This window comes from Aulonocara stuartgranti, assembly GCF_965226115.1.
Source record: "Aulonocara stuartgranti genome assembly, chromosome: 3".
Lineage (NCBI taxonomy): Eukaryota > Metazoa > Chordata > Actinopteri > Cichliformes > Cichlidae > Aulonocara > Aulonocara stuartgranti.
In genome coordinates this window covers 16,089,303-16,113,090 of record NC_138941.1, presented here as the reverse complement: position 1 = coordinate 16,113,090, position 23,788 = coordinate 16,089,303, and the positions used below count along the sequence as shown (strand labels likewise).

The 23,788-nt window shown below is 43.6% G+C and overlaps 1 protein-coding gene across 1 annotated transcript in view; it reads right to left on the bottom strand.

Annotated features, from left to right (window-relative positions):
* The window catches only part of LOC309702571 (uncharacterized protein), a 546,755-nt gene that overhangs the window by 114,195 nt on the left and 408,772 nt on the right, over positions 1-23,788 (bottom strand). Inside the window, exons 23-24 of the mRNA XM_082527164.1 lie at positions 3,274-3,450; positions 945-1,121 (exon numbers count right to left, since the gene is read on the bottom strand). Coding sequence (XP_082383290.1) covers positions 945-1,121; positions 3,274-3,450 — 354 coding nt within the window. The remainder of the gene's footprint in view (positions 1-944; positions 1,122-3,273; positions 3,451-23,788) is intronic.

Sequence of the window (23,788 nt, the reverse complement as noted above, 5' to 3'; positions counted from 1 at the left end):
ATTGAATTGAATGTGAGAGAGTGGTTCTCTGTCTCTCTCTGTTGGCCCTGTGATGGACTGCTCACCTGTGCAGGTGGACCACGCCTCTTGCCCTATGACAGCTAGGGCACAGGCTGCAGCCCTGTGAGCCTAAGCTGAATAAACAGTTAGCAAAAATGATCCATAGATGGCCTGAAATTCCCCAGTTAGCAGTTTGGTAGATAGCTATGACATGCTAATCCCATCCAGCAGCTGTATTCTACCTGTAAGCTGATCCCTGCTGAGCCAAAGCACTTTTTCATATACAAATTACAACCTTTAATAGAAACCTATTGGTTAGCATCTTATTAGCCTGCTGTTAGCTTCATTCCACAGAAAACTGAGAGAAACTAACAGAGTTGATAAAGAATAAAGAGAAATGTGCTGATTTAAAGCCTTTGAAGTGCTTCAGATGATCTCTGTCCACTTCTGTCCACTCATTCATTCATGTAAGCTTTCTAATGCAGCTTTGATCTTCACAGTCTGCTTCATGAAACTCATTCTAACCCTGAATGTCAGAGTGTTCCTCCTTCTCTTTCCCATCATTCATGCTGGCAGTGGAGGAGATTTGGATGTTGGACTGTGTTTTGGATGATGTGTGTATGTTTGTGTTGGACTGCTGTCTGTAAAGCAAATGCACATTTTGCTTTGGATTTCAGTGTCAGACAGACTTTAAGGTGGAATGAAGAGTTGGAGAGTTTCACAGTGAATTATCCAGTGGAGGATTTTTCTTCTTCTTTGAAGGGTTGAAATGTGAACATTGTTCTGCTGCAGTCAATGGACTAAACCAGAGAAGAAGAAAACAGACTTTACCATGAAGATCCTCAGTGTGGATCAGTATAATATCAGCCTGATGTCTGCAGTTTAGTGTCAGCACAACTTTCACATCATATTCATCTCAGCACAACTAAAACATGCTGACTGACCTCAGAGTTTCAAGTCCACATCCTGGACTCTCCAGGAAACCACACAGATGCTTCACTCCTGAATCCTGCAGGTTGTGGTTGCAGCTCAGCTCCAGCTGTCTCAGATGGGAGGGGTTGGACTTCAGTGCTGCTGCCAGATAATCACAGCTGATCTCTGACAAACCACAGCCCCTCAATCTGTATAAAGAATGAAAGATGTAAGTTTATTAGACAAAGTGCTTGAAATCATTCAGTGTTTCATCATCTGTTCAGAGCTGAAGAAGGTTCAGAATGTAGAAGTTTAGAAAATGGAAACTCCAAACAGCTGAAGCCAACAGGAAGCAGCTTCAAACAAACACAACAAGAGAAAAAACTCTGAATGTTTCACATTAAAGTCGTACATTTATCATAAAAACAGGACAAAGACTTGAAAAAGTCGTGTTTTTCCTTCCAGGAACCACAAGGCTTCACTTTTAAAGGTGAAGTGTGAAAGAAATGGACATATTTGAAGTCCAACACCTTTTTCCAGTCACATTATTAAAGCAGACAAACTACAAGCTCATTTTCATTCCAACAAGTCATCTTCTGACCTCGACTAACAACACTGGTCTCTATGTGCAGCTGGCTGTGAGACCAGTGCTCAGGGAGCGTCTACAAAGTGCAACACTGAAAGAACATCACACACTTATTTGCTTCCAGCACTTTCACACAAACATCTACTGTCATTATTGTCACCAAACTCTGTGGATCCTTTATTGCAAATTCAAATGGGATCAAATGGTCAGACAAAAGAGGGTTATGAGGAAATATGATGAAATGTTGTGTATTAGCAGCAAGTTATTGAATCATTTTCCTCAGAAACCAAACAAAATGATTGACAAACATGTTTTTACAAACTCAGTGTTGGACTTGGATCAGCAGGATAAGCTGATGTTTAAAGGCATTTGAGTCTCGCTGTATGAGAGTCCAGTTATTACTCAATATTTATGGATGATGTTCTTTCAGTGTTGCACTTTGTAGACGCTCCCTGAGCCTCACAGCCAGCTGCACATGGACCAGCTGACATTACCCAGCATTAGAGGCGGCGGTAAAAAAATGGATTTTCCTATTTAAATGGTTTTAATTTGAATAAAGCGATGTTGATTCATTCAATCCTGAATCGATTTTTAATATAAATGTATTTTGCCAGAATCTCAGGTTAAAGCTCCCAAAAGTATTTCAACAACAAGAAAACAGATAAAACAGTAAATGAGAGCAGCTAAACACACAAAGATGGAAACACAGAGCGTGGATCGTTCACTCGACGGCACGTACACGGACACGCCGTCGGGGCTGAAAGTGGACAGCTCACAGATCCTGAAGCTGCAGGTTTCATCTGTCTCCAACCAAAACTGACTGAACCAGCAGAAGAAGAAGATCCAAACTACGCTTTACGTTTGATGAACATCGTCATGAATTCTCTCTGACTTTGACGTTTACTTCCTGCACAGCTCTCTCTCTCTCAGTGTACTTCAAGAACAGTTTACCTTCAAAAATCTGTTTCCTGCATTATTCACTGCTTATTACGCACCAGTCTGCTGTTGTGTTCACTGCTGTCGGCCTCCGAAAACAAAGCCTCATTTCTGCTGTTCAATACTGAAGAAATTTAAACCTTTTAAAATGATGACAGATTACAAACTCTCAGCTGTGTCTGTAATCAAACCTCTGTAACTTTGCTTCCCTTCAGCAGCATCAGCTCATGTTCACATGTTGATTCATGGTTTGCTTCACTTTTTGATGGACTGCAGAATATTTTGAAGGTTATCTGCTATAAAAATCCAGAACAGGAAAATCTGCTTCATGTGTTTCTGTTTGATCCTCAGTGACTTTGACACAAAGGCCTCTGCTGTGATGATCACACCTCTGATCAAGTCTCACAGTGTCAGCTTTGTTTTTATACATATGGATATGTGCTGATAAATTATCAGAATTATAATATTTCCCACTGTCTGCTGTCTGCCGTGACCTTTGACCTGCTAAAGACAGTCAGCTGTGGATTATTCATTGTTGTGTCTGATACTTAGAACTGTGAGGAAGAACACTACACAGTTAATCAGGGTCCCCTCTCTCTGAATCAGGAAAGGTGGGCAGGCCGCGTGTGGGCCGCGGGCCATACGTTGAGTCTCACTGTTTGAAATGTGAACATTGTTCTGCTGCAGTCAATGGACTAAACCAGAGAAGAAGAAAACAGACTTTACCATGAAGATCCTCAGTGTGGATCAGTATAATATCAGCCTGATGTCTGCAGTTTAGTGTCAGCACAACTTTCACATCATATTCATCTCAGCACAACTAAAACATGCTGACTGACCTCAGAGTTTCAAGTCCACATCCTGGACTCTCCAGGAAACCACACAGATGCTTCACTCCTGAATCCTGAAGCTTGTTGTTGTTACTCAGGTCCAGCTCTCTCAGATGGGAGGGGTTGGACTTCAGTGCTGCTGCCAGATAATCACAGCTGATCTCTGACAAACCACAGCTCTCCAATCTGTGTAAAGAATGAAAGATGTAAGTTTAGTAGACAAAGTGTGAGCTTGAAATCATTCAGTGTTTCATCATCTGTTCAGAGCTGAAGAAGGTTCAGAATGTAGAAGTTTAGAAAATGGAAACTCCAAACAGCTGAAGCCAACAGGAAGCAGCTTCAAACAAACACAACAAGAGAAAAAACTCTGAATGTTTCACATTAAAGTCGTACATTTATCATAAAAACAGGACAAAGACTTGAAAAAGTCGTGTTTTTCCTTCCAGGAACCACAAGGCTTCACTTTTAAAGGTGAAGTGTGAAAGAAATGGACATATTTGAAGTCCAACACCTTTTTCCAGTCACATTATTAAAGCAGACAAACTACAAGCTCACTTTCATTCCAACAAGTCATCTTCTGACCTGGACTAACAACACTGGTCTCTATGTGCAGCTGGCTGTGAGACCAGTGCTCAGGGAGCATCTACAAAGTGCAACACTGAAAGAACATCACACACTCATTTGCTTCCATCATCCAACCTGAAGAGGAAACAGAGACGCCTCCCCTTCAAAGTAAAAGCTGCTCCTTTTGGACACAGTATCAAAGAAAGTCTACAGTATAACATAGAAAAGACAGAACAAAGTTTTGGTTGTTTTTAAATTGTGCAGAAATGAAACTACACTAAGCTCAATTATGTGACAGACATTTCATCCCATGTCAGTTTGGCCTCATCCTGGGCCGGATTATCCAGCACACACTCTGACCACAGGCCCAGGGGCCACGCACAGCTGGGCTCCATCCAAGAGACAGGAAACAAACCAACACAATAATAAAAAGCACCATGTGATCTTCTTACATCTTCAAGACAAACATAGTAAAAACATGAGCATATTTGTTTCCTGATAAAATGATGTGACAGGTAGAACAGAGTAAAGTGGTGGTGTTACAGCCTTTCTCCCCTCTGCTGCCGAGGCTGTTAGTCTCTCCCAAACTCAGCTACAGGACTTCCAAATGAATGAAAGCAGCAGAAGTGGCTTTACAAATGAAAGAGGAAGAGGAGAAGAAGAGGAGAGGGAGGCCACCCTGACCATCACTCCAGCTGAAAACATCACACTTCCATTAAAGTTGGTGAGAAAATGTTGAGCAGTCACAGTGGATTTCCACTCATGAAAAAGCTCTGGCTGCTTCATTTCTCATCTCATATCAGAGACTTTAAAGCTTCACTGAAGCTGTACTGTGATGCTTCCATATCCCAGTGAGGCCTCCATAATGATTTCAGCTGTTCTGTGCACACACTGTGTGCCCTGTATGGCTCAAAGTCTCTGCAGCCTGTTTTTATCTGCTATCATCAGATCTTCATCATCCTCATTCACATCCCTCACACACTCTACAGCCTCATCAGCACTGACTTCATTTTCACTGACTGATGGAGCACAACATGAACCTGTGGAGGCTGAAACACTGTCCTGTCAAACATCTCCCCGTCACCACTTCTTTCAGCCTTTAAATGAACCCTGCTCAAGTCTGTCACTTCTGTTTGGAGCCAAAAGGAAAAACTGTTGTTCAGTCGTTTGGAAAGACAACATTTCTGAAAGCACTCAAACTTCTTCTCATTTGTCTTCAGACACATCCTGAACATTTAGAAACTAAAGAAAGTTTCAAACATCAACCAAAGACCTGAAATATAGAAAAACAACAACAGCCGCAGTCAGTGAACTCACCTCAGAGTCTCCAGTCGACAGTTTGGACTCTCCAGTCCAGCACACAGAAGCTTCACTGCTGAATCCTGCAGGTTAAGGTTGTAACTCATGTCCAGCTCTGTCAGATGGGAGGGGTTGGACTTCAGAGCTGAGGCCACAACTTCACAGTGAGACTCTGAGAGTCCACACTGAGTCAGTCTGTGATGACAGAAAATATAAAATGTGTTATTATAAAAGCAGAAAATCTGCATTATAAACACAGACTGAATGTATATGAAGACAAAACAGAGTGAGGTCATAATCTGATGAATCTGCTCTTCACATCTGTGCTTCAGCTCCTCTTACTGTGTTTGACTTGACACAACGATTGAGTCTCTCTCAGACCTGCAGACTTTTAATGAGAATCTTTGTTTGGCTTTAATCTGCAGATGAAGGAGGAAGATGGTGTCACATTTAGGCTTCCATAATGTCCACAGTCTGTCACTGAGATCTGATCCAGAGTCAGAGTGAAGACACACATTTGGACTGTTTCCTGTTTTGACTCCAGAACATTTTGAATGAGTTCAGCTCAGTGAAGAGTTCCAGCTGGAAAGATGATCTCTGTTTGCTACCTGCTGTCAGGTACGACTGTTCACGTCCACACGCAGGAAAAACCTGCTGACTGTTACCAAACGGAGCAGAAATCTCATCACTGGACAATAATGATGAATGAACTCAGAGCTGCTGATATCAGATCTGATTTCAGGGGAACTAAACACAGAAATGATTGGCTCATTTGAGCTTTCTGAGCCATTATCTGCTGCTGTGTCGCTAGTTGGCAGAAAATGATTTGCATTCCTGTTCAGGGCTTCAGTGTTTATGAGTCCAGATCCAGGTGACAGCAAGTCAAAATGATGTTACCTGTCTGTGTCCAGCAGCAGCCTGTATTCACTTTGAATATTGTTATAACCTGACATGGATCAGTTTGTCTTTGATTGGTTTGTAAATGTCACTGTTTCCATTGGACCTGAGTGACGTACAAAGACAGAGAGGGAGAGAAAGGAGAGAGAGGATGGAGACAGCAAAGAGAGAGCAAACACAAACAGGTGAGAGTGGACAGGTGACCAAGGTCAGCAACCAATCAGAGAGCTTCTGTTTGACCCACAGTCACTGATGATGACTGCACATAACCAAGCAGTGTGTTACTCTGATATCAAATATGGATCCTGCTCTTATAATAATGATCATCAGATGATATTATTGTGTTATTTTGTAGCTGAATACGATGTTTGTGTGATTATCAGTGAAAGAAGCAGTGAGGAGGATGGAGAGAGAGAGAGGACAGAGGGTGAAGTTAGAAACACTAAAAGGATTTTTCATGGATTTCATGGATGATTTGAGTGATTTCCAGCAGGACACTTAAACATGTCAGTGGACGTCCTAAAGAACATATTCACTGATATGAAACGTGTCATTGAACAGGATTAATATCAGTGGAAACATGGTGGAAACAGCTGTGACTGCATGGATGTGACACACTTCAAATCTGTTCTCCACTCTTGGATTTGGGATCCATGGAGCTGCTGCTGAGTCTGTACAATAAAGGAATGGTGTGGAAGGTTGCAGCGTACGGACACAAACACTTTGTGGTTACAATCTGATTTTATTTTCAAATTTAAACTACTAACCTACACTGATCAATGATGTTAATGATCACATCTGGACTCACCCAGCCTTTCTGCAGTTCCTCACAGCTGGAATCAGTCTCTGTCGTCCCCGCACTGATGTTTTGTACTTCTGCAGGTCCAACTCATCCAGAACCTCCTCTGACATCTGCAGCATGAAGGCCAGAGCTGAGCACTGGATCTCAGAGAGTTCCTTCTCTGATCTGTTCTCTGACTTCAGGAACTCTTGGATCTCCTGATGTACTGAGAGGTGGTTCATCTCCATCAGACAGTGGAAGATGTTGATGCTTCTGTCAGGAGAGATTTTATCACTGTTCATCTCCTTCAGGTTGTTGATGACTCTCTGGATGGTTCCTGGACTGATCTCTGTCTGACCCAGCAGACCTACTAAGAGTCTCTGGTTGGACTCCAGACAGAGGCCATGAAGGAAGCGAACAAACAGGTCCAGGTGGCCATTTTTACTCTGGAGGGATTTCTCCATGGCTCTCCTCAAAAATACATCAAGTGATTGGAGATCTTTGTTATCAAAAAGACTGAAAATCATCTTGGTGAAAGATTCTGATTTTAGAAACATCTTCAGCACCTCGGTCTTCCTGTTGGTGTGACAGTGGAACATGTAGACAGCAGCCAGAAACTCCTGAATGCTCAGATGAACAAAGCAGTAGACTGGTTTCTGGAAGATCACACACTCTCTTTTGAAGATCTCTGTACAAACTCCTGAGTACACCGAGGCCTCTGTCACATCCAGACCACACTGCTCCAGGTCTTCTTGGTAGAACATGATGTTTCCTTTCTCCAGATGTTCAAACGCCAGCCTCCCCAGCTTCAGAAGAACTTCCCTGTCAGCCTCCGTCAGCTCCTGTGGACTCGTCTCATGTCCCTCATGGTACTTGTTCTTCTTCCTCTTTGTCTGAACCAGCAGGAAGTGTGAGTACATGTCAGTCAGGGTCTTGGGCAGTTCTCCTCTCTGCTCTGTAGTCAACATGTGCTCCAGAACTGTAGCAGTGATCCAGCAGAAGACTGGGATACTACACATGATGTGGAGGCTCCTGGATGTCTTCATGTGGGAGATGATTCTGCTGGACAGCTCTTCATCACTGAATCTCCTCCTGAAGTACTCCTCCTTCTGGGCGTCAGTGAAGCCTCGTACTTCTGTTAGCCTGTCAACACATGTAGGAGGGATCTGATTGGCTGCTGCGGGTCGGGAAGTTATCCAGACGAGAGCCGAGGGAAGCAGATTCCCCTGGATGAGGTTTGTCAGCAGCTGGCTGACTGATGACTTCTGTGTGACATCAGACAGCAGCTTCCTGTTGGTGAAATCCAATGAAAGTCTGCTTTCATCCAGGCCGTCAAAGATGAACAAAAGCTGAGAGACAGCCAGCTTCTCTGCTGTGACCTTCTGTAATGTTGGATGGAAAACATGGAGCAGCTCCAGAAGACTGTACTGCTCATCTCTGATCAGGTTCAGCTCCCTGAATGAAAGCAGAACCACCACACTGACATGTTGGTTCTCCAAGCCCTCTGCCCAGTCCAGAGTGAACTTCTGCACTGAGAAGGTTTTTCCAACACCAGCCATGCCGTTGGTCAGAACCACTCTGATGGGTCTCTGTTGGTCAGGTAAGGCTTTAAAGATGTCCTGGCACCTGATTGGAGCGTCATGGAGGGCGTCCATCTTGGAAGCTGTCTCCAGCTGCCTCACCTCATGTTGGGTATGAACCTCTTCACTCTGTCCCTCTGTGATGTAGAGCTCAGTGTAGATCCTGTTGAGGAGGGTTCTACTTCCTGTTTCATCACTTCCTTCAGTCACACGTTCACATCTCCTCCTCAGACTGATCTTATGTTCATCTAAAACCTCCTGCAGACCAACATCTGCTGAAAGAAAGAAAAACAATGAGACTAAAGAGAAAGAAAACTCTTCAATGTTTGAACAACACAAGAAGTCCAGTTTTCAGAAATGAGTCCATCAGCAGACAGATGTTCAGTCTTACTTTGTACACAGCTGCTCTGACTGGCTGTCTGCAGTCCAGCTCTGCTTCTGGATCTTTCTCCACACTGGGGACAGGAGGAGTCTCCTGATGAAGCAGACTGGTCCCAGTATGAGGAGATGCACTGTCTGCAGAACCAGTGTCCACAGCTGGTAGAGACTGGATCCTTCAGGACGTCCTGACACAAAGCACAGCAGGACAGCTGCTCCTCCTCACAAACACCACTCCTCTTCCTCTCTCTGTGAACAAATTTCTTCATCACTAAAACATTTACTGTCAGTGAAAAACATCCAGATGTGACCAAACTGCAGTTCCTCACAGTTCCTTTGATTTCATCAACACTAATGAGCTGCTCTTCCTGTCTGCCTGTTTTATTAAACACTGAGTGATGAATACAAACTCAACACTTCCTGCAGACTTCCTGACTTCACAATAAAAGCTTTCCATCAGAGAGACACAGTTATGACTTTCACTGTTTTACAGCCGCTGTGTGCAGATTATCTGGGTCAGTTCACTCTGAAGCAGCTTAGAAGAGTCCGTGTAGAGCCGTGGTCTGACACACAGAGACTTCTGATTTTCTCTATTTAAACAAACATGGAGAGCTCTCCTGGCTTGCTTAGTCTTTGCTCTGTACTGCAGTACTTGCACTGGTTTCACTGGACAAGTCTGCATGTGAATCTACAACTGATCTGACATTGTGGCACAAACACAGTAAACAAACACTACGAGCACCTTGTTTCATGTGCAGTGGCTTTCTTCTCATTCTGTTACTGAACACTGTATGAAAAGCCTCTCACTGCCAGCATCCTTCCAGCCCCACGACAACAAGACCAACTCACATCTTCACAACACCAAGAATTTTTCCCCTTTTCTTTGGAGAAACTGAGAAGTCAATAGGATTGTAGCTCAAACTTGCCCACAGTCCTGCTTCATCACTGCTCACTCCTACCTGTGTTGGTGCTCAGTGGACAGTCATTAGGGTTGCCAACTCCCTGAAAAATAAATAAGGGACACCTCGTGGCCAGGGCCGGGCAACCTCGTTGTCTTCACCCTTCCCAGTGTGGTAGCTCTTTTTTGTGTGTGTGAAATTATTTTTTAACCATTTGACTTGAATTTGATTTAAGCAGATGCATATTCTTTGTGATATGACCATATGGGAAACAAATGATCATTTGGCCATTTATTTTTAGCTCAAAATGACAACATTAACACAGTAAAACAGGTCTCTTTCTTAAACAGAAGCCTGTCATGCTTAACTTTTGAGAATAAAAGTAAATCTTTCTTTAAAAGAACTCTGTCCTGCTTAACTTAAAATTATATAAATTAATAGAAAGCAATAGAACGAAAAATATTCTTGTAACAGTGCACATTTAGTGCATTTAGTACAATTGGCTTCAGTTGAGGTATTATTTCAGCTTTTCTAATGCTAATCAGCTGCTCCTGTTTGTAAACCCGCTTGTTCCCATGATTACGCATCATAACTCATCATCATTATTCATCTCTGTATTACTTTTATGTATTAGTCATCTATTTGTTGTAATCATCTATCCTTGCAGTTGTTTATTACACAAAATAAACTATATTATCACACTTATAGCCAGCCACATAGCACTGATATTCACTGCACATGCCCATTTTAACCTTAACCAGAGGGTTTAAAAAACAAACCAGTGTTTACATACCATATCTGCTTCTGCCGTGGCCTGGTGGACAAGAAATTGGTTAAGGGTTCCCCGAGCTTTCACGCCCCTCATGTTCTTCATGTGCCCACCACTAGAAGCATGCCTATGGAAAAAGTGCGCCGGCACACAGTGCAGTGCGCTTTATAGGTGTTATGGTGAGCTTTTCCAGCCAGGTGTTTCCCTTTTCCCATTCCTCCCTGTGCTTTTGCAGCCTTTTTTTCTTTCTCTGAGGGGAACAAACATTGCTGCTGTAATGCTGGGCTCACACTGTGCGATTTTTGGCCCATTTTGAGACGATTTTTGAGTCGTGCGACCGATTTGGTGATCGGCCCGATTTTGGCCTTTGTAAATGACCCAGATTATTTGTTTATTTGATATTTTTCAACAGTTAAATCCCTGAACGAATTATACCTTATAATATAGATTAGACTCTTATTTTGAAATTCGGAACGGGTAACTTCCGGGAAGGAAGATCGTACTGCAACTGCTTGCCGCAGAAAGGATTAGTGAGAAGGTTATCGGTTTCCATCCATCTTTAAAATTAGCATCTAGCTGGAAGGCGAACAGGTATGTTTGTGTGTTGTACTTGTTGTTCGCATTTCGGACAATTTGTAAATGTATTACTTGATTGTTAATAAGTTTATGAGCGATCTAGCAGGCTGATGCTAGCACCTCCTGTGCCTTTTCTGTGAATTGATTAGCATAACAGAAACGTGGTTATATCAAGTGAATGTTTATTTGTTTTATGTTATGATTACAGCTCTTACGATGTGTCTATGGCAATTTGTGAATAAATAGGTTGGAATACCCCACCATGGTCCATCCGTAACGATCATTGAGTGCATCGTCTGAATAAAGTCCGGCTGGAATGCTACAGTAAGAGCTGATCCCCCGCATCATCCTGCTGCCATTCTGCACCACGGAACAACGAGGATGAGTCATGGAGCTGTGTTGCTATTCGTCCGGGATTGACAAGACATTACACGGAGCAACTCAGTGCCATTCTATGGGTCTTCTAGACAGAGACTTTAGACTCATCATGCAGCTGGCTTAATGGTTTGATGTGACGGTCAGAACAGGTATGGAACATTTCATTCTAATAGACAAGGAAAGGACATTCATTCTCATCAGTGGTGGTTAAAGGGAGAGAGAAGGTCGTCAACTACTGTGGACATCTGCTACATTAAGACACAACGGACACGAAGTAATAACGAGTGAATAATTTTGTTTACTGGCATTTACCACCACTACTGTATATTTATAATTCTTTCTACCGACCCAAAGGGGGGTGAAAGAGGGGCATTTAGTTCAATTTGTAACTGTACAATAGTAATGGTGTATTGATCTGTGTTTAGCATAAGAGGTTTACTTTACCACATCAGTTTGCAACAGCTAGCAGGTTGAATTCATTATTTTATACATTTCTTCTCAATGTTGTGTTGGTTATCTGCCTCTATTTCAACTTGGTTTAAAGTGCAAAGATTCTCCTCCCTTCTGTTAATGCAGCCTGTAAGTTATAGTAACTACAAGCAGCTCATTAACTAAAGCCTGCAAATTAGATAAGTAAATAACATAAACATCAAGGAAATGGAGACTCCCTCCTCACAAACAGAACTAGAGCATTAGATAGTCGACCTGCAGAATAAAATCAAAAGGCTTAAGGCGTCTCTTGAAGACACATCAGAAACTACGGAAATAGAACCTTTGGAGAAGGAAATTCAACGCAGAGAAGAAACGTTGAACAACTTACAAGGCGAGCTTAAGGAAGGCCTCCGACGCTCCACTCGAACAAAAATCCCAACTCCAAAGGCGCTCGAAATGCAACAGGAGGAAGCGAGAAAAAGGGAAAGAAGGTTCATCTCAACGTACGAAAGATGGAAGATTCGAGCCCGAGAGTCAAGAGAGCAGCTCAAGTTAGACATTAGTAAAGGCGAACTGGCATCTTTGATGGATTCTTTGGAGAAAGAGAAAGAAACTGTGTTAAACACTTACCTTGAAATACGAAGTCACATTACACCTTCTCCAGAATTAAGACGTCACGTTGACAGCTGTGAGGCAGTTACAGCCGAAATTATGAAAGTTACCTACGAGAGAATGTCAGATCTCGATGGTGATTATGATGCAGAACAAGTACATTGCCGTCTCAGGGAGCTGCTTAAGAACAGCTACGCACGCTCCATCTATGGATCCACTGCATCTAGAGTGACAAAGTCAATTCGTAGTCACAAAAGCACTACTCTAACACTCAAACAGGCAGATGCAGCAGCAGAGCTAGCTGCTAAGGAAGTCGAATTTGAAGGGTTGCTGGAAGAAGAGAGACAAATGGAGAAGATAGAGGAACAGCAGAGAAAAATGGAAGTAGAGAAGCGCAGACTTGAACGCCTTCAAGCAGAAAAGAATTTGAGGGCTGCTCAGGCCAAACTGCAAGTCTACAGCCAGGTAGCCTCGCAGGAAGGCAGTCTCCATTCCTCTAATAGTTCAGTGGGAAATCATCATGTTCCCCCTGCTATCAACCCTCCAACTCCCACCGTCACAGCATCGCCACCCGACCTAAACGTGTCATCCCTTGCCCAAGCCCTACAAGACAGTATGGCTCTAAATAGACTTCCAGTTCCAGAGCCGTCTGTATTTAGTGGGGACCCCCTTCAGTTCATCGAGTGGAAAACTTCATTCATGTCACTTATTGACAAAAAGGCCATCTCCCCAGCAGACAAACTTTATTACTTGAGGAAGTATGTAGGCGGCCCAGCTCGTAAAACATTAGAAGGAACTTTCTATAGGAATGACAGCGACGCCTATAAGGATGCGTGGAACAAACTAGATAACAGATATGGCCAAACCTTTATTATACAGAAAGCCTTCAGAGATAAGCTCACGGATTGGCCAAAGATCCAACCAAGAGATGCAGAAGGATTAAGAGACTTCTCAGATTTCTTAAACGCTTGCCAAGATGCAATGACACATGTGAAGAGCCTCGAAATACTGAACGACTGTGAAGAGAATAAGAAGCTAATCCTTAAACTACCAGAGTGGATAGCATCTCACTGGAACAGGAAGGTTACTGAAGCCTTAAAGGGCAATAAGGAATTCCCCAGTTTTAAGGACTTCGCCGCATTTATGGCGACAGAGGCAGAGATTGCTTGCAATCCAATCACCTCAGCTTATGCCCTCCGCAGCTCTGAGTCGAGCACTGCAAAACAAGGCAGCAGAGACCCTAAGAGGAACAAGGCAAGCGTTCTAAACACACAAACTGAGGCTGACACCGAGAGGCTCAAGCCAGTTAAAGGAAAGGAAAGGTCTCCTTGTGCCTTCTGTCAAAATAATCAACACAGACTACATGGATGTCCCAAGTTTATTGCTAAAACTCTGGAGGAGCATCGAGATTTTGTCAGAGAACATAAGCTCTGCTATGGCTGCACCAAACCTGGACATAGTGCAAAAGACTGTCGACATCGACACTCATGCAACACGTGCAAGGGTAAACATCCCACTTGTTTACACGATGACAACTATTTAAAGAAGGAAAGAGTTCTGCCACAGGAAACCACTATCCTGAGCAACGCCGGCCAAACGGAGGCTGCTGCAACCTCAATGTCAGTGATTACTGGACAGCCAACTAACACATCAATGATTGTGCCTGTGTGGGTGTCAAAAAAGGATGCAGGAACTGAGAAACTGGTTTACGCCTTGCTGGACACGCAAAGCGACACGACGTTTGTTGACCAGGAACTGAGTGATGTATTAAAGGCAGATTCCTGTCCAGTTAAGCTGAAGTTAACTACTATGATTGGACGCGACGTGATCGTAAAGAGCCAAAGAGTCTCAGGGCTTTGTGTTCGAGGTTATCGCTCTTCCCTCCTCATCGACCTTCCTCCTGCTTATACCAAGGATTGCATACCAGTAAACAGAGCCCATATCCCAACATGCGAGACAGCTAAAAGGTGGAATCATCTCTCCAAGGTCATAGAAGAGATTCCACCTCTACAGGACTGTGAGGTTGGTTTATTGATAGGCTATAACTGCGCACGAGCAATGGCACCGAGAGACGTCATAACGGGAGGAGACGATGAGCCTTACGCAATTCGTACTGACTTAGGATGGAGCATAGTTGGTGGTACGTCGACATGCCCCGACACCTCAAGTACGGCGGGACAGTGCTTCCGAGTTGCAGTCAGGGAGCTCCCACCAGTCACTCTGGCAGATGCCATTCGCATTCTAGAGTCTGACTTTAAGGATGCTAAGGAAGACGGCAAACCAGTGTCTCAGGAGGACATCCTGTTCCTGCACAAACTCAAGAACCACATCGAAAAGAACAGTCTAGGTCACTACGAGATGCCGTTACCCTTTAAGGAGAGACCTACCTTACCTGACAACAAACAGCTTGCAGTCATACGTCTGAGCCATCTAAAGAGGAAGCTGTTAAAGGATGAAGGGTACAAAGAACAGTATATCAAGTTCATGGAGGAGGTCATAGAAAGGGGTGATGCAGAGGAAGTCCACGATGATGGGAAAGAGGGCGAAAAATGGTACATACCTCATCACGGTGTATTCCACGACAAGAAGCCAGGCAAACTGCGCGTGGTGTTCGACTGCTCTGCCAAGTACCAGGGAACCAGTTTGAATGATCATCTGCTCACTGGTCCTGACCTGATGAACAATCTCAACGGTGTACTTCTTCGCTTCCGGTTGCACTCCACTGCATTGATGTGCGACATAGAGAAAATGTTTCACCAATTTCATGTGAAGAAGTCAGACCAGGATTACCTGCGCTTCCTTTGGTGGAAGAAAGGAGATCTCGGTGCACAGCCCCAAGAATACCGTATGAGGGTGCATATCTTTGGCGCAGCCTCATCGCCTGGCTGTGCGAACTACGGATTGAAGCATTTGGCTACAGAAAATAAAGACCAATACCCATTAGGCTCTCAGTTCATTCTGAGAAATTTCTATGTCGACGATGGAGTCACAAGTACAGACACCTCAGAGAAGGCTATCAAGTTAGCAGAAGAAGCCAGAAAACTTTGTGCCCTGGGTGGTCTTAGACTCCACAAGTTTGTGTCCAATGACAAAGCTGTCCTGGTAAGCATACCAGCAACTGAACGTGCATCAGACATTAAAGACCTCAACCTTGCCTTTGATAACTTACCTTCAGAGAGAGCGTTGGGTATCCAATGGCACGTCGAATCAGACTGCCTGAAGATCAGCACCAACCTTAAGGAACAGAATGCAACACGTCGAGGCATATTGTCCATTGTTGCATCCCTGTACGATCCCTTGGGTCTCATAGCCCCCTTTTTGCTCATTGGAAAGGAAGTGCTGCAGCAAATGTGCTGCCATGGAACAGGTTGGGACGACCCTCTAACCAACGAACTTCGTCCACGGTGGGAGAAATGGAAAAACGACCTCAACAACTTGGAGAGGATAAATATACCCCGAAGTTATGCCCCGGCAGATTTCAGAAGGGTTATTAAACGTGAGTTACATCACTTCTCCGACGCAAGCACTACTGGCTATGGACAGTGTTCATATCTGAGGCTTAGCAATGAAGAAGGAGACATCCACTGTGCTCTAGTCATGGCCAAATCTCGCGTCGCCCCAACAAAGGTCACCACGATCCCAAGATTAGAGTTGACGGCTGCAGTCATCTCTGTGAAAACCAGCAATGTTTTGAAGGAAGAACTTGGATATGCGGACATTGAAGAGCATTTTTGGACCGATTCCAAGGTTGTACTAGGGTACATCAATAATGAGGCTCGACGTTTTCATACATACGTAGGCAACCGTATCCAGAAGATACATCTCTACACGAATCAAAGGCAATGGAGATACGTCCCTACTGACCAGAATCCTGCGGATCGTGCCTCTAGAGGTTGTTTTGTCCATGAGCTAATATCATCGGACTGGTTTACCGGCCCTGCATTTCTATGGGAAAAGGGAGTTGACCTCTCAGAAGAGGTGGCTCCGGAACTGTCAGTCGGAGATCCAGAAGTTAAGGAAACACGGACTCTAAACACGGAAACTGTAGAACAAGATTCTCTTACTTATCGGCTGGCAAAGTTCTCATCCTGGACTCGCGCCATCTGTGCAGTGGCTCGCATTCTTCGAAGGATTAACAAGGATAAGTCAATCGGCCTCTCTACAGTGCAGGAAAGAGAAGAAGCCGAGCGCCTCATCATCAAAGATCTGCAGAGACAAACATATTCGGAGGAAGTGCAGCTACTGAAGAAAGGTTGTCAGCTGCCACCTCATAACAAGCTACATCACCTCAACCCCTTCTTGGACAACAATGGTGTGATTAAGGTGGGAGGTCGACTCCGTGATTCAAACCTTCCTCTCTCAGTTAAACACCCTACCATCATTCCAAAGGAACATCATGTTACAAGGATGATCATAGCATACTGTCATGAAGAAGTCAAGCATCAAGGCAAGGGGATGACTCTCAGTGCAATTAGGACAAGAGGTTACTGGATACCAGGAATTGGTAGGACGGTTGCATCCTATCTTCGCCGATGTGTAGTTTGTCGGAAGCTTCGGAGACGGACAGAAGAACAGAAAATGGCCGATCTCCCTCCAGAACGAGTAAATCCATCTCCACCCTTCACCTACTGTGGAATGGATTGCTTTGGACCCTTCTATAGCAAGCAAGGACGTAGTGTGCGAAAACGATATGGTCTCCTTTTCACCTGCTTCTCCTCCAGAGCCATCCATATTGAAATGCTGGAGGATCTATCTACAGACTCATTCATAATTGGACTGCGCTGCTTCATTGCTATACGTGGAGCCGTGCGCCAGATCAAATCTGACCAAGGCAGTAACTTCCTAGGAGCCAAGAATGAACTGCAGGACGCCCTCGCGGAATTAGATGGTGATAAACTGACAAACTTCCTTTCTAAGAAGTAGTGTGACTTCATTCTAAATGCTCCTGTCTCAAGTCTTGTTGGTGGAGTGTGGGAGCGTGTAATTAGAACAGTCAGGAGTGTTCTCAACGCGACCCTTGGACTCGCACCTGGAAATCTACCTGATGCTTCCCTCCGAGCATTCTTCTATGAAGCAATGACGATAGTTAATAGTCGTCCTCTCACTATTGAAAACCTACATGATCCCAACAGTCTTGAACCACTGACACCAAACCACTTACTTACCCTGAAGTCTACCACGGCCCTTCCTCCCCCCGGCAAGTTCATAAGGGAAGATATGTATGCGAGAAAAAGATGGCGCCACGTACAATATTTGGCCGAGCAGTTCTGGAGCCGTTGGCGGAAAGAGTACTTAGCCAACATTGCCTTTAGACAACGCTGGCACACCCCAAAGAGAAACCTACAGATCGGGGATATAGTCATAATGAAGGATGAAGACTTGCCCAGAAATGAATGGAGGTTGGGAAGAGTCGTGGAGACTACAATGGACAGAGATGGACTGGTTAGGAGAGTGAAGCTACGTCTAGGTGACAGGAAACTTGGCAAAAATGGTGAACGTCTTACTAAACGGCCAGTTCAAAAACTAGTCTTATTGTTGGAAGGTGACTAGTCCATTCCTTGCATACTATGCTTCTGTTGTTTGGTCATTATTTGTATTATGAAATCATTGTGTTCTTTCTTCCTATGTTTATGGAGTTATGTTTTTGAACACTAATGATTTGGTGGGAGTGTAAATGACCCAGATTATTTGTTTATTTGATATTTTTAAACAGTTAAATCCCTGAACGAATTATACCTTATAATATAGACTAGACTCTTATTTTGAAATTCGGAACGGGTAACTTCCGGGAAGGAAGATCGTACTGTAACTGCTTGCCGCAGAAAGGATTAGTGAGAAGGTTATCGGTTTCCATCCATCTTTAAAATTAGCATCTAGCTGGAAGGCGAACAGGTATGTTTGTGTGTTGTACTTGTTGTTCGCATTTCGGACAATTTGTAAATGTATTACTTGATTGTTAATTAGTTTATGAGCGATCTAGCAGGCTGATGCTAGCACCTCCTGTGCCTTTTCTGTGAATTGATTAGCATAACAGAAACGTGGTTATATCAAGTGAATGTTTATTTGTTTTATGTTATGATTACAGCTCTTACGATGTGTCTATGGCAATTTGTGAATAAATGGGTTGGAATACCCCACCATGGTCCATCCGTAACGATCATTGATTGCATCGTCTGAATAAAGTCCGGCTGGAATGCTACAGCCTTCATCGTGCATCATGTAGTATACGTGGGGTAACGAGAAGCGATTAACACCTCGAGCAGCTCCCGATCATCAATCGCTCGTGAGCCGCTCACACTGCTCACGCGCAAACACGTAAACGTCAGTGAAAAAGACGGAGCAGCACGGCTGTGCAGCGTGTGATCTGGACACAAGCGATGGAGGCACAGTGTGAGCACTCAGGTCGCATCAGAGCATCGGGCGGTATAGTGTGAGACCTGCATCGTGACCTACCAACTTCTAACCCCTGCGAGTCAATCGTGCAGTTTGAGCAGGAGCTGAATAACGTGACTGAAAAAATCGCACAGTGTCTGCCCAGCTTTAGGTGTACTGTCGTCCGAGACTTGCACCGCAGTGTCGGCGTTTGTTTCCCTGTTGGCCATGCTTCTTGTTGTGGTCATCTGTTGTCTTCCGGTATTTTCTCCGCAAGCGACCTTTCCTCGACCAATGAGATGAGCGGTAATCTGACTTGTCATTCTCGAATTGTCATAAGTGTGCTGTCAGCTCATTGGTCACAAAGCAGGAGAGGGGCTGGGAATTATGCTTTCAAACAAAGCGTTAATTCCATTAACATTTATAGACTACTTTTGATTCTCGCTGTATTACGGGACAAAGTGCGTCCCTTATTAGCTCAATACGGGACGTGTGCTTTTGTTTCTAAATACGGGACGATTCCGTTTTTTAAGGGACGGTTGGCAACCCTAACAGTCATAGCCTGCTGCTAGCATGAATGCTAAACGTACTGCTGTGGATGATCAGCAGAAAAACATGTGGTCAGTTTGACTGTTTGCTGTATTTAAAGTGTTTTTCTCAGTTCGTCTGTATTCAAAGTGCATTCGGGGCTTTAGCTGACAGCTCTTTGTGCTAACAAACTAAACTCTCTTAGTTTAAGCCAGCAGACTTTACCAAACACAAAGCCTGCTGCTGCCTCCATGGGTTAGCTTGTGTGACTGGTGTTTACAGCAATGAAATCTAAATCACACTAATGTGTCCTCCAAGGTGTTTGGTGGGAGCACTGAGTGAAACATAAGAGCTCTGGTTAAGCCTCATCAGCTGGATAGGCTGTCCACCCTAGTCCAGGCTGTAACTCAAATCTCTGATTGGCTTTCTAACAATTACCTTGTTAGAACAAGACAGAGACCATGATCATAGCTCCTCCTGATCTATATTCTAAAATCAGTCAAGTTGTTGCCCCTTTCTGTTCTTCTGCTGAGCCAAATATTCAAAATCTTGGAGTAATATTTGACTCTTCTTTGGGCCTTGATTCACATGTAAAGTCTCTGTCTCGTTCCTGTTTCTTTCATTTAAGGAATATTTCTAAACTGCGACATATGGTCTCCTTAGCTGAACTGGAAAAAATTGTCCATGAATTTGTGTCATCGCGTTTAGATTATTGTAATTCCCTGTTTACCAGCTTGGATAAATCATCTCTTTCTCGCCTCCAAGCTGTACAAAACGCAGCAGCCAGACTACTAACTCGCTCTACCCAGCGAGCTCACATCACTCCTATTTTATGTTCTTTACATTGGCTCCCAATAGATTTTAGAATTCGTTTTAAATGATTGTTTTAACATACAGAGCACTAAATGGCCCCAGATTATTTATCCAAGCTTCTCACTAAATACACTGCTGCTCGCTGTCTCCGCTCACAGACTCAGAGTTTGTTGGTTGCTCCCAGAACACGTCTGCAGACGAAAGGGGGCGGAGCCTTTCAGTCTGTGCCACCAAGGCTGTGGAACAGTCTACCTCTACAACTACGTTTGGTTGACTCTGTGGAATCCTTTAAAAAACAGTTAAAAACTTTACTGTTTAAACAAGCTTTCTGTTGACCAATGCTGTTTACATTTTTATATTTTTCATTTACATTTAAACTCTATATTGTGTATATTGTGCATTTTGCTATTTATCGTACTGTTTATTTTAGTCTCTGTGTGCAGCACTTTGTGACTACCTGTCTATGAAAAGCGCTTAATAAATAAACTTTACTTACTTACTTACTAAAATAACAAACAGGGCTGTGAGAGCAACTGAAGTGATAAAAATACTGTTTAAAGATAAAAAACACTTTGATGTTCTCTCGTCACCTAACAAAGTCCAAACCCTGTGAACTATTTTAGCTTTAATAATTGTGGATTCAGGTATCCTGAACCCATCTTTGGACATTTGTAATGAAATATTTTAAAACTCCATCAGAGACTCCTGATGTGGCTGTTTGGAGAAGGAAAAGAGGGACAAAGTGGAGCGTCGAGCTGAGGCTTCATTCACTGCAAACCTACAGTTATGTTTACTTATTTCTGCTGTTTGCATGTTCACAGCTGAAATAAAGCTGCCTCTTTGACTTCATCCTGTTGTGTTTGGGTCCAATCCTGCCTGCCACACAGCGCTACAGGACAAAGTCTAATATTTTTATCTTTTTAATGAATCTTTGGTCATATTTATCCAGGAAAACACAAACATGTAAAGGAGTCATCACAGTTCTCTGACCTCGTTGGTTCAGGTTCAGCACTGAAGTGTGGAGGGTGACGTTTGGACCGGTCACTCCTCACAGACGGACAGCTGGATCCTGCAGACTGTGACCTCTGACCTCTGCAGACACAAACATGTTTTATTCAATGATCAATTCTCTGATAAAGTGATTGAAGCAGCTGTGGTCACACAGACTGCAGATAATGCAGCTGTTTCCTGTCAGTAACAGTCCTCTTAGATTAGAGTTCAGCTTTTTACAGGAAAACAAATGTCCCTGAATGCAACAGTGAGACACAGTCTGCCTGTGTGGCTGTGATAGCTGCCGTTAGGAGCGCTCATGTGTTTGCAGTTAGACGAGGAGATGTTACCATCATGGACACGTTAACAAATCCTGCAGCATCACGTGGCACAAACACTTTGTGTTCCTGTCATCTGCAAGCAACAGGAAGTTCATTAATAAAGGCGGGATGGAGACGCGACTGTGATGGTTCTCCTTCATCCAGCTGTTACACACATCTGGGCTCACACGACGAGCCTTTGTCTAATACAGCAGCTGCTCTCTGAACACTTTTCTGAAGAGGAGCTGCACAAACCTTTGTTTGCTTTCTAGAGCAGCGTATCAAAGTCAAACTACCCACTGCTAGCAGCTGTTTCTATCATAGTTTAGGATCCAGATGTGTGAGGTCTAAATTTACACCTCTGATTAAAATACATAGTTAAAAACAGCCAATTGTGTCCAAATGTGTCTTAAACCAGATAAACTGACAGTTACAGCTGAGCCTGTGTGTCCTTGGAGACACTGCTCTCCTACAGAGATGCATTTTAGAAACCAGGAAACATCAAAATCATTTAAATCAGAGAGTTCTTGTTACTAACAGCTCACCTCTCTGCAGCAGAGACTTTAAACTCAATGATGGCATCTTTAGACGCGTCACTCTTACAGGACACAGAGCTGGGTGGAGGTCCAGGCGGGTTCCTGTGAATAATGATGGAGCAGTGATGTGAGTGCTGAGCTGTGACATGGAGAAGAGTCATGGACAGTTAGAGATGGTCATCTCACCTCTGAGCTTTGGTCTGGCTCTCATGTTCCCCACACAGAGTGCTTTTAGAGGGAGGGACTCCCTCCTGTCTGTCCTCACACTGATCCATGCTGCTCAATTCACATCAGCTCACACACACTTTCTACCTTCACCTGCAGAGGAAACACAAATTATTCATGTGCACATAAACCAAAATCCTCCTTTCCATCATGTGTGCTTTCCAAATATCAGCTGAATGCAGTCAGACAGCAGTGTGAGGCACAGGAAGCTGCCATCAGCTGCTCTACTTCTACTATCAGTCCACTAGATGGAGCCATGAAGCACACATGATGCATTCACTGACACACACTGATTCACTGTGACTGGAAGTTTAAGTACATTAAGCCTCCACTCATCTACATTGTGCTTACAACCCACTGCCCCCCATCTTCCACCCCCATCAACCTCCTGGGGCCAGGAATGACTGGAACTGAATTGGAAACGGGCGTAATCAAACATAAATCTGTTATTCTTATCCAACCTGTCTGCCTGGACACAGTTTGGTGACCAATCATGGAGCCTATGATTCGCTTGGACAACAACTTCATGAATGTGGAAATGAAACTGAGTGTCAGCTGAGTGTCGAGCAGAAGAGGAGTCAGAGAAAAGTGACAGAGCTGCTGACTTTACAAAGAAAACTAAAACCATGTTGAAGAGATTAAACAGATAATACAATCTAACAACAACACAGCTGCTGCTGCAGACAAAACACATGTATGAGTGTGTGACAGGAAAAGCACTGAACAGAAGTTTACTATTAAAAATGCAGCATGTTGTAAAAAGTTTGGTCAGTGAGACTGAAAAATAGCTGCATGAGTTACTATTGTGAACAAACCCCTATAAGAACCCTGATTTTACCTGAATAAGATCAAATCCTGATACGTAGTGCAGACCTTGGTAAGAGATACGGTCCAACTGGAATATAAACCTTTGGTGTGTTTAATCCAGTCAGTCTCTGAGTAACTCCACTCCTCTGCTTTCTGTTGGAAGAGAAACGAAAGTTTGTAGCACGATCCTTTTCCTCAGAGGCCTGTGTTGAATTTATATTACATCTAAGATAAAAAATAATTCACAAAGTCTGCTCTGTCCTCCTGTCCTCCCTGCAGTCTCTGTGAGCTCCTCAGAGTGATTATAAAGACCCGGAGCTCAGAGTTTCTCCAACACCGTGGTCAAGTGTGAGCCATGCCTGCCACCCGTTATCTGCCAAACTTGCGCTTCAACGCTAAGTTTTACGGTAGTGCTGCTTCTTATCCCTTTTTGCTGATCACACACATAACAACACACATGATTTTCAGGAAGTTAACAGAAATAAAGCCACAGTGTCATTTGTTTTTCACTCAAGTTGTCTTCTCTTCTTAATTTTTCTGGTAATGCTTCTTCATTCATGATTCATTCAAATCTATTCAAATATTTCTGAAAATCATCTTTTATAGTTGAAATTCAGTTCTCATTTGGCTCAGCTGCTCTTTCATGCATCCATAGTTTCACCCCAAACTGCTGCTTGAGACACGAGAAATTAAAGAACAACTCTGTTCAAATGGAGAAACTTTGAAGGAACTCAATAAGGTCATTTAAATGGTTTCAGGTAGGTGTAT